The 14,965-nt window shown below is 68.3% G+C and overlaps 1 protein-coding gene across 1 annotated transcript in view; it reads left to right on the top strand.

The window, feature by feature from the left end:
• RASGRP4 (RAS guanyl releasing protein 4) overlaps nucleotides 1-14,965 on the top strand; it is a 16,098-nt gene extending 1,133 nt beyond the window's left edge. The window contains exons 2-17 of the mRNA XM_037884570.1: nucleotides 5,671-5,861; nucleotides 6,602-6,707; nucleotides 7,026-7,088; nucleotides 7,507-7,635; nucleotides 8,191-8,332; nucleotides 8,976-9,149; nucleotides 9,749-9,865; nucleotides 10,146-10,418; nucleotides 11,285-11,365; nucleotides 11,461-11,565; nucleotides 12,427-12,536; nucleotides 12,801-12,945; nucleotides 13,403-13,439; nucleotides 13,724-13,858; nucleotides 14,203-14,423; nucleotides 14,609-14,965. Of these exons, the coding sequence (XP_037740498.1) occupies nucleotides 5,671-5,861; nucleotides 6,602-6,707; nucleotides 7,026-7,088; nucleotides 7,507-7,635; nucleotides 8,191-8,332; nucleotides 8,976-9,149; nucleotides 9,749-9,865; nucleotides 10,146-10,418; nucleotides 11,285-11,365; nucleotides 11,461-11,565; nucleotides 12,427-12,536; nucleotides 12,801-12,945; nucleotides 13,403-13,439; nucleotides 13,724-13,858; nucleotides 14,203-14,423; nucleotides 14,609-14,809 (2,230 nt within the window). The 3' untranslated portion in view covers nucleotides 14,810-14,965. The remainder of the gene's footprint in view (nucleotides 1-5,670; nucleotides 5,862-6,601; nucleotides 6,708-7,025; nucleotides 7,089-7,506; nucleotides 7,636-8,190; nucleotides 8,333-8,975; nucleotides 9,150-9,748; nucleotides 9,866-10,145; nucleotides 10,419-11,284; nucleotides 11,366-11,460; nucleotides 11,566-12,426; nucleotides 12,537-12,800; nucleotides 12,946-13,402; nucleotides 13,440-13,723; nucleotides 13,859-14,202; nucleotides 14,424-14,608) is intronic.

Below are 14,965 nucleotides of genomic sequence, written 5' to 3'. Positions count from 1 at the left end.
AAAGAGCCCGATGCCCCCAGGGACGGGGGCGCAGAGCTGCAGGGGGCGGCCGTGGGCACAGCTGGGGGAAATGTAGAGTCCACAGGTAAGTCACTTGAGTGAGGCGTGAGTGGAGGGAGAACCACCATGGCCAGAGCGTCGCGATGCTGGCTGCTCAGAGAGCTGGGTGCGTGGGTGGGTGCAGCTGTCCCACAGTTCGGAGGGTGGTTGCTTGTGGGCACCGGGCAGACAGTGGATTGGTTGATTGCAGTGGCTGTGGGGTTGGCTGGGTGGGTCATCAGACTAGCCATACAGTGGGCTGCGTGGGCCGTGGGACCGGCCGTAGAGGTGGCTGGATGGGCCGTGGGACCGGCCGTAGAGGTGGCTGGGTGGGGCTGGGGACAGGCCGTAGAGGTGGCTGGGTGGGCCGTGGGACCGGCCGTAGAGGTGGCTGGGTGGGCCGTGGGACAGGCCGTAGAGGTGGCTGGGTGGGCCGGGGGACCGGCCATAGAGGTGGCTGGGTGGGCCGGGGGACCGGCCATAGAGGTGGCTGGGTGGGGCAGGGGACCGGCTGTAGAGGTGGCTGCGTGGGCCGGGGGACCGGCCGTAGAGTGGGCTGCGTGGGCCGGGGGACCGGCCGTAGAGGTGGCTCCGTGGGCCGGGGGACCGGCAGTAGAGTGGGCTGCGTGGACCGGGGGACCGGCCATAGAGTGGGCTGGATGGGCCGGGGGACCGGCCGTAGAAGTGGCTGGATGGGCCGGGGGACAGGCTGTACAGTGGGGCGCATGGGCCGGGGGACCGGCCGTAGAGGTGGCTGCGTGGGGCGGGGGACCGGCCGTAGAGGTGGCTGCGTGGGGCGGGGGACCGGCTGTAGAGGTGGCTCCGTGGGCCGGGGGACAGGCCGTAGAGGTGGCTGGGTGGGGCAGGGGACAGGCCATAGAGTGGGCTGGATGGGCCGGGGGACCGGCCGTAGAAGTGGCTGGATGGGCCGGGGGACAGGCTGTACAGTGGGGCGCATGGGCCGGGGGACCGGCCGTAGAGTGGGCTGCGTGGGCCGGGGGACCGGCCGTAGAGGTGGCTGGGTGGGCCAGGAGACTGGCCATAGAGTGGGCTGCGTGGGGCTGGGGACAGGCCGTAGAGGTGGCTGGGTGGGGCAGGGGACCGGCCGTAGAGGTGGCTCCGTGGGCAGGGGACCGGCCATAGAGTGGGCTGGGTGGGGCAGGGGACCGGCCATAGAAGTGGCTGCGTGGGCCGGGAGGGCCGGGTGACAGGCCGTAGAGGTGGCTGGGTGGGGCAGGGGACCGGCCATAGAGTGGGCTGGGTGGGGCAGGGGACAGGCCGTAGAGGTGGCTGGGTGGGGCAGGGGACCGGCCATAGAGTGGGCTGCGTGGGGCAGGGGACAGGCCGTAGAGGTGGCTGCGTGGGCCGGGGGACCGGCCGTAGAGTGGGCTGCGTGGGGCTGGGGACAGGCCGTAGAGGTGGCTGCGTGGGGCTGGGGACAGGCCGTAGAGGTGGCTGCGTGGGGCTGGGGACAGGCCGTAGAGGTGGCTGGGTGGGGTAGGGGACCGGCCATAGAGTGGGCTGGGTGGGGCAGGGGACAGGCCGTAGAGGTGGCTGGGTGGGGCAGGGGACAGGCCGTAGAGGTGGCTGGGTGGGGCGGGGGACCGGCCGGGTGGGGCGGGGGACCGGCCGTAGAGGTGGCTGGGTGGGGCAGGGGACCGGCCGTAGAGGTGGCTGGGTGGGCCGGGGGACAGGCCGTAGAGGTGGCTGGGTGGGGCAGGGGACAGGCCGTAGAGGTGGCTGGGTGGGGCAGGGGACAGGCCGTAGAGGTGGCTGCGTGGGCCGGGGGACCGGCCGTAGAGTGGGCTGCGTGGGGCTGGGGACAGGCCGTAGAGGTGGCTGGGTGGGCCGGGGGACCGGCTGTAGAGGTGGCTGCGTGGGGCTGGGGACAGGCCGTAGAGGTGGCTGGGTGGGGCAGGGGACCGGCCGTAGAGTGGGCTGGGTGGGGCAGGGGACAGGCCGTAGAGGTGGCTGGGTGGGCCGGGGGACCGGCCGTAGAGGTGGCTGGGTGGGCCGGGGGACCGGCCGTAGAGGTGGCTGGGTGGGGCAGGGGACCGGCCGTAGAGTGGGCTGGGTGGGCCGGGGGACAGGCCGTAGAGGTGGCTGGGTGGGGCAGGGGACAGGCCGTAGAGGTGGCTGGGTGGGGCTGGGGACAGGCCGTAGAGGTGGCTGCGTGGGGCTGGGGACAGGCCGTAGAGGTGGCTGGGTGGGGCAGGGGACCGGCCGTAGAGGTGGCTGGGTGGGGCAGGGGACAGGCCGTAGAGGTGGCTGGGTGGGGCAGGGGACCGGCCGTAGAGGTGGCTGGGTGGGGCAGGGGACCGGCCGTAGAGTGGGCTGGGTGGGCCGGGGGACAGGCCGTAGAGGTGGCTGGGTGGGGCAGGGGACAGGCCGTAGAGGTGGCTGGGTGGGGCTGGGGACAGGCCGTAGAGGTGGCTGCGTGGGGCTGGGGACAGGCCGTAGAGGTGGCTGGGTGGGGCAGGGGACAGGCCGTAGAGGTGGCTGGGTGGGGCAGGGGACCGGCCGTAGAGGTGGCTGGGTGGGGCAGGGGACCGGCCGTAGAGGTGGCTGGGTGGGGCAGGGGACAGGCCGTAGAGGTGGCTGGGTGTGGCAGGGGACCGGCCGTAGAGGTGGCTGGGTGGGGCAGGGGACCGGCCGTAGAGTGGGCTGGGTGGGGCAGGGGACAGGCCGTAGAGGTGGCTGGGTGGGGCAGGGGACAGGCCGTAGAGGTGGCTGGGTGGGCCAGGAGACCGGCCGTAGAGTGGGCTGGGTGGGCCGGGGGACCGGCCGTAGAGGTGGCTGGGTGGGCCGGGGGACAGGCCGTAGAGGTGGCTGGGTGGGGCAGGGGACAGGCCGTAGAGGTGGCTGGATGGGGCGGGGGACTGGCCATAGAGTGGGCTGCGTGGGGCTGGGGACAGGCCGTAGAGGTGGCTGGGTGGGCCGGGGGACTGGCCATAGAGTGGGCTGCGTGGGGCTGGGGACAGGCCGTAGAGGTGGCTGGGTGGGGCAGGGGACCGGCCATAGAGTGGGCTGGGTGGGGCAGGGGACCGGCCGTAGAGGTGGCTCCGTGGGCGGGGGACCGGCCGTAGAGGTGGCTGGGTGGGGCAGGGGACAGGCCGTAGAGGTGGCTGGGTGGGGCAGGGGACCGGCCATAGAGTGGGCTGGGTGGGGCTGGGGACAGGCCTTAGAGGTGGCTGGGTGGGCCGGGGGACCGGCCGTAGAGGTGGCTGGGTGGGGCAGGGGACAGGCCGTAGAGGTGGCTGGGTGGGGCAGGGGACAGGCCGTAGAGGTGGCTGGGTGGGCCGGGGGACAGGCCGTAGAGGTGGCTGGATGGGGCGGGGGACTGGCCATAGAGTGGGCTGCGTGGGGCTGGGGACAGGCCGTAGAGGTGGCTGGGTGGGGCTGGGGACAGGCCGTAGAGGTGGCTGGGTGGGGCAGGGGACAGGCCGTAGAGGTGGCTGGGTGGGCCGGGGGACCGGCCGTAGAGGTGGCTGCGTGGGGCTGGGGACAGGCCGTAGAGGTGGCTGGGTGGGGCAGGGGACAGGCCGTAGAGGTGGCTGGGTGGGGCAGGGGACAGGCCGTAGAGGTGGCTCCGTGGGGCAGGGGACCGGCCATAGAGTGGGCTGGGTGGGGCAGGGGACCGGCCGTAGAGGTGGCTCCGTGGGCCGGGGGACCGGCTGGCTGAAGATCACTGAACTGATGGTAGAAGATGGTGACTCTTAGGGTGACCTAGAACCTCAGCTAGAACCCGGAGAGAGAAAAGGTCCGTTACCTTCCAGCTCCTGCAGCATCTGGGATCTAGGGGGCCTCGAGGTGAGAGCAGGAGGCTGGGAGCCAGGACTCCTGGGTTCTATCCCTGGCTCTGGGAGGGGAGTGGGCTCCAGTGCTTAGAGCAGGGGGGGCTGGGAGCCAGGACTCCTGGGTTCTATCCACAGCGCTGGGATGGGAGTGGGGTCCAGGGGTTAGAGCAGGAGGGCTTGGCAGCACAGACAAAAGCCCCCCAAACCAGCAGGTGGTGTGAGCCTTCCCCGCAGTGCAGCCCTGTGCCATGGAAGGGCATTGGGCAAGAGGCGATGGAGGGGGAAGGGAATTGTTCTGGGCATCCCCCAGGTCCTCCCCACTCAGCCAGCAGCCTGCCCACGGGGGGAGGTGGGGGCCCGGTGCTGTGGGCCATGGCGCAATGCGGCTGCTGGAAATGCAGAAGCAGGGCTGATGCCCCTGCCGGGAAAGGGGCAGGAAGCTGCCCAGCTTTGCAGGCGCGGGAAGGCTGCAGGGGGTGAATTGGAACCAGAGCTGCTCCCCCCTCTGGGCACCCCGAGTTTGGAGTTGAGAGCGGCCCGTGGGGGCGGGGCAAACGCTGAGCCAAACAGTGCCAATGTGGAGCCAAATCCATCGGATCCACTTGTGGGGTTAACACGTAGAAACATGCTTAAAGCAGGGGCTGGGAGCCAGGACGCCTGGGTTCTACGCCCAGCTCTGGGAGGGGAGTGGGGTCTAGTGGTTAGAGTGGGGGGGGCTGGGAGCCAGGACTCCTGGGTTCTATCCCCAGCTCTGGGAGGGGAGTGGGGTCTAGTGGTTAGAGCGGGGGGGGGGGGCTTGGAGCCAGGACGCCTGGGTTCTATCCCCAGCTCTGGGAGGGGAGTGGGGTCTAGTGGTTAGAGCGGGGGGGGGGCTGGGAGCCAGGACTCCTGGGTTCTATCCCCAGCTCTGGGAGGGGAGTGGGGTCTAGTGGTTGTAAAGCACCCACGACAGCGGTGCCCGTCCGCTCCACATGCCTTATGTCATGCTACCTGCGCTACTGATTACTCGTTACATTAAGGCCAGCCCCCGCCCCCGGCTCTGGCCTGGCAAACCCTCCTCAGCCCCCTCCCTGGCATCAGCCGTGCACCCCCAGCCTGGCATGTGCATTGCTTTGGGTCCCACAAGTCCCTCCTCCCACCCTGGGTCTGGCTCCGTCGCCCTGGTTGTCTCTGGTCCTCGCCACGGGCCAGGGCGAACACCGGGCTGCCCAGCTACCGAATCCCATAGCGGGGCAGGGGGCTCTGGGGAAGACCCAGCAGGCGTGGGGCCCACATGCGGGGGCCCCAGGCCTGCCATGCCAGGGGAAGGGGCTGTGGGGCCTATTCTCCTGCCTCCGACAGAGCCAGCTTCGCACTTCCCCTTTCCTGGGCTCAGTTTCCCTTTTTCTGTTTTTCTTTTAATTTGGCTTTCGCACCGCAAGGAGCCCAAGAGGGGAGGGGGCCAGGACCCAGGACTCCTGGGTTCCATCCAAGCTCTGGAAGGGGAGTGGGGTCGAGTGGTTAGAGTGGGGGAGCTGGGAGCCAGGACTCCTGGGTTCTATCCTAGCTCTGGAAGGGGAGTGGGGTCGAGTGGTTAGAGCGGGGGAGCTGGGAGCCAGGACTCCTGGGTTCTATCCAAGCTCTGGAAGGGGAGTGGGGTCGAGTGGTTAGAGCGGGGGAGCTGGGAGCCAGGACTCCTGGGTTCTCTGCCTGGCTCTGGGAGGGGAGTGGGGCTTAGTGGTTAGAGCCGGGGTGCCTGGGAGGCAGAACGCTAGTTTGGTCCCGGGGCCTCAGCGGTCGCAGGACCTGGGCAGCAAGTGAGAAGTGACCCCCCGACTGGCCCCCTCCCTCTCAGGAAGTCGCGGGCGGAATGTCCCTGCCCCACCAGCCCCGGCTCCGGCAAGATCCGCCAGCGGCAGAATCGGCGTCGAATGACCTGCCCCACCCCCAGGGAGATCAACACGGTTATGGCCAGCCTGGCGCTGGGGGAGCTCACCAAGACCTGCAGCCTGGAGCAGCTCATCGAGAAATGTCTCAACTCCTTCGGTAAGGGGGCTGCCCCCCCCCAGCTCTGCTGGTGCCCCTCACTCCCGACCCGCAGCCCTGGGCTCCCCCCCCGCAGCTCTGCCGGTGCCCCTCACTCCCGACCCGCAGCCCTGGGCTCCCCCCGCCCCAACTCTGCCGGTGCCCCTCACTCCCGACCCGCAGCCCTGGGCTCCCCCTGCCCCAGCTCTGCCGGTGCCCCTCACTCCCGACCCGCAGCCCTGGGCTCCCCCCGCCCCAGCTCTGCCGGTGCCCCTCACTCCCGACCCGCAGCCCTGGGCTCCCCCCGCCCCCAGCTCTGCCGGTACCCCTCACTCCCGACCCGCAGCCCTGGGCTCCCCCCGCCCCCAGCTCTGCCGGAGCCCCTCACTCCCGACCCGCAGCCCTGGGCTCCCCCCGCCCCCAGCTCTGCCGGTGCCCCTCACTCCCGACCCGCAGCCCTGGGCTCCCCACACACCCAGCTCTGCCGGTGCCCCTCACTCCCGACCCACAGCCCTGGGCTCCCCCCCCGCAGCTCTGCCGGTGCCCCTCACTCCCGACCCGCAGCCCCCTGCCCTGACAGGTACACCCACCCCCCACGGAGGAGAAGGGCTGAGAGCGGCCAACTCGTGACTCCCAATGGGGTGGAATCCAGCTGCCCCGTTCCATGCAGCAAATGTCCCCCCTGCCCCCGTTAACGTTCCTCACGGCCCCCTGCCCTCCCCCCGGTGCCGTTAACCCTTCCCCTGCCGTTGCCTCCCCAGCCCCGGACGGAACCCTGTGCCGTAGCGACTACACGGTGAACATGACCCTGACCGTCCACAGCTGGGTGGTGCCCTCGGCTGACCTCGCCCGCCACCTCCTGGCGCTATATCCTCCCCCTGCGGCCCGGCCCTCCCCCCTGGGGTCCCCAGGCCAGGCCGGGAGCTCCCGGTGCAGCGGGCGGGAGGGGGGCTGAGGTCAGACGGGGGCAGGGATGGGACTCTGGGTGCTCAGTGGTGCCCCCCTCTGGCTGGGCTGGGAGCTGCCCTGACGGGGGTGGGGGGAGGGACGTGGGAAGGGCGGATGACTCCCAGCAGGGGGGGCTGTGTGGAGAGCAGCAAGGCGGGGGTGGCAGGGGAGCTCTCAGGACTCCTGGGTTCTATTCCCGGGGATTCCAAGGGGGATGGAGCCTTAACTCGGAGCCACCTACCGGGAGGCGTCTGGGGAGGATCAGATGGAAAGACGCCAACGGATCTGCAACTTCGTCAGGTGAGAGCCCCCCGCGCCCCCCATCCCCCCACTGCTCCCCCCATGCCTCCCATCCCCTCACTGCTCCCGTGCCCCTGCAAAGCTCCCCCCTGCCCCCCACGTGCCCCCCATCCACCCACTGCTTCCCCTGCACCTCCAACCCTTAATCGCCCCCACTGCTCCCCCCGCCCCCGCACTGCTCCCCCCACTGCTCCCCTGCCCCTGCACTGTTCCGCCCGTGCCCCCATCCCCCCATTGCTCAGCCCACCCCCGCACTACTCCCCTGACCCCACCCACCAACATTCCCCATCCCTCCAATGCACCCCGTTCCCGCAGCGCTCCCCCAACGCTCCTTGCCCCTCCCCGGGAGTGCCTGTGTGGGGGTGGCCTGCAGCCGATGCCCTAACCCTGCCCCACGTTTCCCGCCCCCCCCCCCCAGGTACTGGATCACGCATCACCCTGAGGCCTTTCGCCTGGAGCCCCAGCTGGAGGAGGCCATGGGCGAGCTCTGGCAAGCCGTGCAGGCCGAGGGTCACGGGCACTGCCAGCCAGCGGACACGACCCACATGTAAGGATGGGCCCTGCCCAGCCACCCCTGCTCCCTGCCTCCCCTTTCCCCGCATCGCTGCGCTGCCCACAGGGCGTGTGTGCCCAGGTGTCTGGAGATGGTAGGAGTGCATAGGTGGCTGGGGCTGGGCATGGATGGGTGTGTTTGTTCACATGGGGGAGTGTACATGGGTGTGCACAGGTGAGTGTGTTTGTGCACGGGGTGTGAGTGTGCATGGGCACTTGGGGGTGTCTGCACCAGTTTGTGGGGCATGCACAAGTGTGTTTGTGCATGGTGTGCAGGGTGTACACAAGTGAGTGTGTGCACGGGGTGTAGGTGTGCATGGGCCCATGGGGGGGTGTGCACCGGTTTGTGGGGTAGGCACAAGTGTGTTTGTGCATGGTGTACACGAGTGAGTTTGTGCATGGTGTGCAGGGTGTGCACAAGTGAGTGTGTTTGTGCACGGGGTGTGGGTGTGCACGGGCACCTGCAGGGGTGTCCACAGACAGGGGGTGATTGTGCAGGCACCAATGCCCCTGCCCGTCTAACCTGCTCCCCTCCCTCCCCCCACCCCAGCTGGCCCCGCAAGGTCAGCTACCAGAGCAGCCCCGGCTGCAACAAGAAGCGGAAAGTGTCCCTGCTGTTCGACCACCTGGACGCGGCGGAGCTGGCCGAGCACCTCAGCTACCTGGAGTTCAAAGCCTTCTGCCGCATCTCGGTGAGCGCCCTTCCCCCGGGCCCTGCGCCTCGCCTGCCTCCTGCCACCCCCCTTCCTCTGCAGCCTCCCCTGGCCCGCCTCTTTGGGGCAAATAGCTGTACCGAGCTGCGGGCGCTCTAAGCTCCTGCTGGAGGCATTTAGCAGCGCTGGAAAGAGGAAGAGAGTCAGGAGAGATCCCACCTTTCACGCCAGCCCCTGGGCCTCGGCCGGCTCTGCCTCCCCAGCTCCGAGAGCGGCAGAGTAGCTCCCACCACTCACCCCAGCTCCTGGAGAGCAGCTCAATAGATCCCACTGCTGACACCAGCCCCTGGGCCTCGGCCGGCTCTGCCTCCCCAGCTCCGAGAGCGGCAGAGTAGCTCCCACCACTCACCCCAGCTCCTGGAGAGCAGCTCAATAGATCCCACTGCTGACACCAGCCCCTGGGCCTCGGCCGGCTCTGCCTCCCCAGCTCCGAGAGCGGCAGAGTAGCTCCCACCACTCACCCCAGCTCCTGGAGAGCAGCTCAATAGATCCCACTGCTGACACCAGCCCCTGGGCCTCGGCCAGCTCTGGCTCCCTGGGTCGGAGAGTGGCTCAGTGCAGCGGCTGCCTTGGTTGCTGAGTTCTCCTCTGTCTCTCCCACTCTCCCCACCGCCCCGGGCAGTACCTGGATTACAGGAGCTACGTGCTGCAGGGCTCCGTGCAGGAAAACCTGGCCCTGGAACGCTCCGTGGCCCTTTGCAACAGCATCTCCCAGTGGGTGCAGGTCATGATCCTCAACCGGCCCACGCCGCAGCAGCGAGCCGAGGTCTTCACCAAGTTCATCCGCGTCACTCAGGTGAGGGTGCCCTCCCGCTAGCTGCCACCAGGGGCGCTGCGGCACGGGGATGGGGGCTGAAGGGGGGAGCGCAGGGTCCAAGACTCTTTCCCAAAGCAGGTCCAGGAGGGGTGGGGGAATCGGGGTGTGCCAGGGGGCGCGTGAGCACGCGCATGTGAATGTGTGCGCGTGCACGCAGGGGCGTGCGTGTGAATGCACGGAGGTGTGGGTGACAGTGCTGGTGGATGTGGGTGTGTGCATGAAAATGCACTGGTGTGAGCACGTGTGGGTGTACACGCACAAGTGTGTGAAAGTGCACGCGAGTGTGCATGGGCTGCACACAGGAGGGTACAGGTGTGTGCACACGCATGAGTGTGTGCACGTGCACGTGCCCATCTATGCATGCGTGCGACCATGCAAGGGTGCACGTGTGCAAGAAAATACTCGTGTGTGTGTGCAAGGGAGTGCATGTGTGCGAGCAAGTGTGCGTGCAAGCGTGCACATGTGAGCAGGCACGTGAGACCGCAGGGGCCTGGGGAGTCGGAGCGGGGGGAAGCCTCAGCCCGACGGGGGGGCCACCGGGCCAGACGCCTGACGCCCCCCAACTCTCTGCCCCCCAGAAGCTGCGCCAGCTGCAGAATTTCAACACGCTGATGGCGGTGCTGGGCGGGCTTTGCCACAGCGCCATCTCCCGCCTCAAGGACACCCACGCCCAGCTGCCGCAGGAGGTCACCAAGGTGGGCCCCGGCCGCCCCTCGCACCCCCCGCCCTGCTTGGCCTCCCAGCCCTCCCCCTGCCACTGGCTGTGGGCCCCTCGGCCTGCGAGCGGGGGGGCTCTGCCCGGGGGGGGAGGGCGGTGGGTGTCTCCCCGCTGCCCCCACCAGGCCATCGCTCGCCCCCCCAGGGCCATTTCTCCTCCCCCGCCACGCTGGGCTCCCCCTGCCCCGCCTCCGCAGAGCTGGGGGCCAGGGCAGGCTGCCTGATGTCTGACCCTCTGGCCTCTCCCCTGCCCCCCAGGCGCTGGCGGAGATGACCGAGCTGCTCTCCTCCTGCTGCAACTACAGCGCCTACCGGCGGGCCTACGGCGAGTGCGCCGGGTTCAAGGTCCCCATCGTGGGCGTGCACCTCAAGGACCTGGTGTCCCTGCACGAGGCGCTGCCCGACCGCCTGGGGGGCCAGCTGAACCTCAGCAAGCTGCAGGGCCTCTACCAGCAGGCGCTGGAGCTGCGGGCCCTGCAGCAGGCCGCGCCGCCCTTCAAGGCCAACAAGGACCTGGTGCACCTGCTCACGGTGAGCCCCCTGCCAGCCGTGCGAGAGCGCGGGCGTGGGGTGAACGGGGCTAGGGCCAGGTGCGCGAGGGTGGGGGCTGGTGCGCAAGGGGGCACGGTCTGGCGTGCGAGATATCTGGGTCAGGTGTGCAGAAGAATGGGGGTGAGGTGTGGAAGTGGGTGGGGCTGGCTGGGCGAGGGGTGGTGGTGCAAGGCCAGGATCAAATGTGCAGGAGGCCGGGGCTGGGTGTTCAATGGGCAGAAGCGTGCAAGGGTGGGAGTGCAAGAGGCAGGTGGTGCAGGGGGGTGCAGGTGGGGTGGGGCTTGGGGGAATGCCCCAGATCTCCCCTTAGAAACAAATCATAGAATATCAGGGTTGGAAGGGACCTCAGGAGATCATCTAGTCCAACCCCCTGCTCAAAGCAGGACCATTCCCCAGTTTTTGCCCCAGATCCCTAAATGGCCCCCTCAAGGATTGAACTCACAACCCTGGGTTCAGCAGGCCAATGCTCAAACCACTGAGACCCTGGGCCCAGCCTGCCAGTCGCAGGGCTGCCCTGCAGAGAGCAGGGGGTCTGGTGCACAGGGGCACAGGCTAGCTTCCACCACCCCACGTGCAAACGCGCACACACACGCTGTGCCCAGCGAGCTGAGCGTGGTGACACACGCACACCTGCCAGCAGGGAACAGTGGTGCAATTGCACAACTCCCCCCCACCCCCCCCCGGTGCCATGGCATGACTGCACCCCGTGCAAATGGCTCTGCCCCCGGCCAGCAGGGGGCAGCGATCTCAGCCCGTTACCCCCTCTCCGGTAGGTACGGGAAGGTTGTTCCCAGTGGGACCCTGCCCCCCAAGCCTCTAACCCCCTTCTCTGCCCCTCCCCGCAGCTCTCCCTTGACCTGTACTACACAGACGATGAAATCTACCAGCTGTCCTATGCCCGGGAACCCCGCTGCCCCAAGTCCCTGGTAAGCTGTGGGGGGAGCTGAACTGGGACCCCCCCAACCCTCCTCTCCCTGTTTCGAGGCACTCGTGTCTGACCCTTTCTTCTGCCCTCCCGCAGCTGGCCACTCCCTTCAAACCCCCCGTGGTGGTGGAGTGGGCGCCGGGCGTGGCCCCGAAGCCGGACCGGCTCACCATCAGCAAACACGTCCAGCAGATGGTGGAGGTGAGCCAGGTGCCCACCCCTCAGCGCAGCCCCCTGGGCCTCGGGCAGCCTAACACGGCCGGTAGCTACCTGCCCCCAAGCCAGCCGGGGGGCATCTGCCCTGCGCCAAGGCCCCAGCTGGGTGCGGGGTTTGTTTGCCATGTGTGTTGGGCAGGTGTGTAGATGCCCAGGGTGTGTGTCCCTCCGTGCAGTGGCCAAGGGCGGGTCACGCTGTGCAGTGGCCGGGGGGCGTGTGTCACGCTGTGCAGTGGCCGGGGGGCGTGTGTCACGCTGTGCAGTGGCCGGGCGGGGGGCGCAGTGCCACCCCGCTCGGCACGACACCCATTCCCCTCCCAGGGCAGAAGGCCAAAGGCATCAATTGGCTGTAGCCAGACCCACCAGGGCCGAGCCCCACACGGGCCGGGGGTGGCGCCTGCCCGGACGCAGCTCCTCTTACTGCCCTGTGTGCTGGGCCCAGCCCCCGGGCAGTCAATGCTGCCCCAGGGCCTAGAAGGGGCAGGACTCACACCTGGGATCTTCAGGGGAGCAGCTCCCCTGTTATCCCTTTATATGGACCAGCCCCTGGGGGAGTCGGTGCCCAGGCACAGCCACCGGCAGCCTGTCTCAGGGGAGGGGGGCGCACTCAGGACCATATAGGATCTGCCCCCCCCCGGCGGGCAAAGGGGGGGTATCCGTCCATTTGATGCCGAGATACAAAGCAATTCCCCCCAGCCACACCCCACCCCGAAGGGCTGAAAGGTCAGAACGGGGTGCCACCCTGGATCGGGGCGGGCGGGGGGAGAAGGGCTCCCAGTGGGTATTGGGGAAAGGCGTGGGGGTGGGCTTACGCTGCTGCTGGTTAATGTCCCCCCTCCCGCACAGTCTGTATTTAAGAATTACGACCAGGACCAGCGCGGCTGCATCTCCCAAGAGGACTTTGAAAAGATTGTGGCCAGTTTCCCCTTCTCCTTCTACGGCCTGGGGAAAGACCGGTGAGTATGTGCCGGGAGGGGGGCTGGGAGCCAGGACTCCTGGGTTCTATCCCTGGCTCTGGGAGGGAAGTGGGGTCTAGTGGTTACCGCAGGGGGGGCCTGGGAGCCAGGACTCCTGGGTTCTATCCCCAGCTCTGACTCACTGCAAGTTGCTCCTTGGCTCCATGCCTCAGTTTCCCCCGCAAGGCCCCTTTGTCAGTATCACTCCCCCCCCCGCCCCACTTCCAAGGCAGCCCCCTCACTGTCCCGTTCCCGTCCCGGCAGCGAGGGGCCCTACAGCCGCCAGGAGCTCACCGACTACTTCATGCGGGCCTGCGCCGTCTTCTCCAAGCTGGGCCTCGGCTTCCTGCACGACTTCCAGGAGGCCACCTTCAAGAAACCCACCTTCTGCCATAGCTGCAACGGCTTCGTAAGTGACCCTGCCCCCCAGCAGCCGGGACAGGGGTGCCCCAAATCCCAGGGCTGCCAGAGACCCTGCCCCACAGTGCCCCCTGGCAGCCAGGAAAGGGTGGGGGGTACTTTAAACCCCGGCTGGGCCAAAGACCCTGCCCCCACAGTGCCCCCCCAGGTGGCCAGGAAAGGGGGTGCACCAAATATCTGCTGCTCCACAGCCACCCCCCCACCCCCACTAAGAATCCTGCCCCACGTCACTCTCCCAGGGGGCAGCACTGGGGGAGGTTAACCCCCCCCAACTCCCCCTAGTCATCCCCTATATTTGTGGACACTGCCAGTGTGTGTGTGGGGGGTCCAGACCCAACAATCCCCCAATTGCAAAATCCCCTCCCCCCTTCACAGGGACAATGCAACACTCCCCCCCGCCCCCCAAAAAGGCCCAGCTAACAGGCTCCGCTCTCTCTCTCCTCTAGCTCTGGGGTGTCTCCAAGCAGGGGTACAGATGTCGGGGTAAGTGCGGCCCCGATGGGGCAACGTGTGGGGAGAATGTTGGTAATAGGGCTAGGGAGAAGCAAAGGGCCCATGGGACTAAGCAGCCCCCAGGGTGGAGCGTGCATGTCCATCTGTCTACTCAGCGCTGCCCCCTGCTGGCTGGAGATAGAACTGCACAGCTGTGTGTCCTGAGCCCTGCACTGCTCACGGCGGAGGGGGATTCTCCTGGCACTACAGGGGGTGGGGGGGGTAATGCCAGGCCCCCCAGCTTAGGTCACGTATCGTGTGTGTCCCCCCCCCAGACTGTGGCATGATCTGTCACAAGCAGTGCAAGGACCTGGTGGAGCTGGAGTGCAAGAAGAGGTTCCACGCCAGAGCCCCAGAGGGGGGCACGCCCCGCGCCGCCACACCTGCTGCCACACAGCACCCCAGCTCAGGTACCGCTACCCCCCCCCCCCAACAATGGAGCAGTCTATCCCCCCTGCCCTCACCAGGACAGTGGAACAACCTGTGGGCCTCCCCTCTTCCCCCCAAGGCCGTGGACTGGCCCGTGGCATGAACCATTTTAAATGGCCACAAGCATGTTAACTCTCCCCCCCCCCCACTTCCAGAGAGTGGCACAGTCCATGGCCAGCCCCATTTAAAGGGCCCCCTCTCCACCTGTTCTCCCCCGTGGCTGGGTCAGTGGAACACCCCATTGCTGTCCACATCTCCCCCCACTCCTGGCAGTGGCACAGCCTGTGGCCTGCCCCATTTAAAGGGCCCCCTCTCCCCACGGCAGGCTCGGAGGAAGAGGCCTTCCCCTTTCCCCCGGTGGGCGAGCCGGCGGAGGAGCAGGCCGTGGTGCTGGCCGGGGTGCCAGCTGGCCGGCGGCGCACTCGGGACGCCTGGACGCAGACGGACGACGCCAGCCCCACAGCGGAGGGCTCCGAGCCCCACGGCGGGGTGGGCGGCTGCAGCAGGGACCAGAAGCTCCTGGAGCACCTGCAGGAGCTGGAGAAGGTGAGACCCCCAAAACAGGGGTACCATGCGGGGGGGGGGGCTTTGGAGACCCCCCTCCCCCAGCGGCTGGGGATGCAAATGGGGCCACCCACGGGTGGAGTTGGCTGGGACTAAAGGGGGCTTCCCTTGCACAGCTGTGCAGGGCCCCCCCCCCGCCCAACAGCTCTGCTCCCCCCCCCCCGCAGGAGCGGAACCGGCTGCTGCTGGAGAACATCGGCCTGCATTGCCGCAACGCCCAGCTGGAGGCGGAGAACGGGCGGCTGCTGACGGGCGAGGCCGAGGGGCGCCTGGGCAAGGCGGAGGAGGGGGGCCACGGCCAGGCTTCGCTCACCCTGCTCCTGGAAGGGATGGACTCCCTGCACCTGCGGCACGACTCCAAGGCCTGAGCCGGCCGGACTCGCCCGCGTCTCCCGGCGCCGCCGAGGGACTCAAAGCCGGCGGCGCGACCCCACGCCCTCGGGCCCCAGCAAGCCAGGCTGGGCGGCCTGGCTCCCGGACTGTACCTGGGCACGGCCCCAATAAAGGGAATGCGTCTTTGTCGA

Source organism: Chelonia mydas, chromosome 23, assembly GCF_015237465.2.
Source record: "Chelonia mydas isolate rCheMyd1 chromosome 23, rCheMyd1.pri.v2, whole genome shotgun sequence".
NCBI classification, from domain to species: Eukaryota; Metazoa; Chordata; order Testudines; family Cheloniidae; genus Chelonia; species Chelonia mydas.
This window is presented reverse-complemented; position numbering and strand designations above follow the sequence as displayed.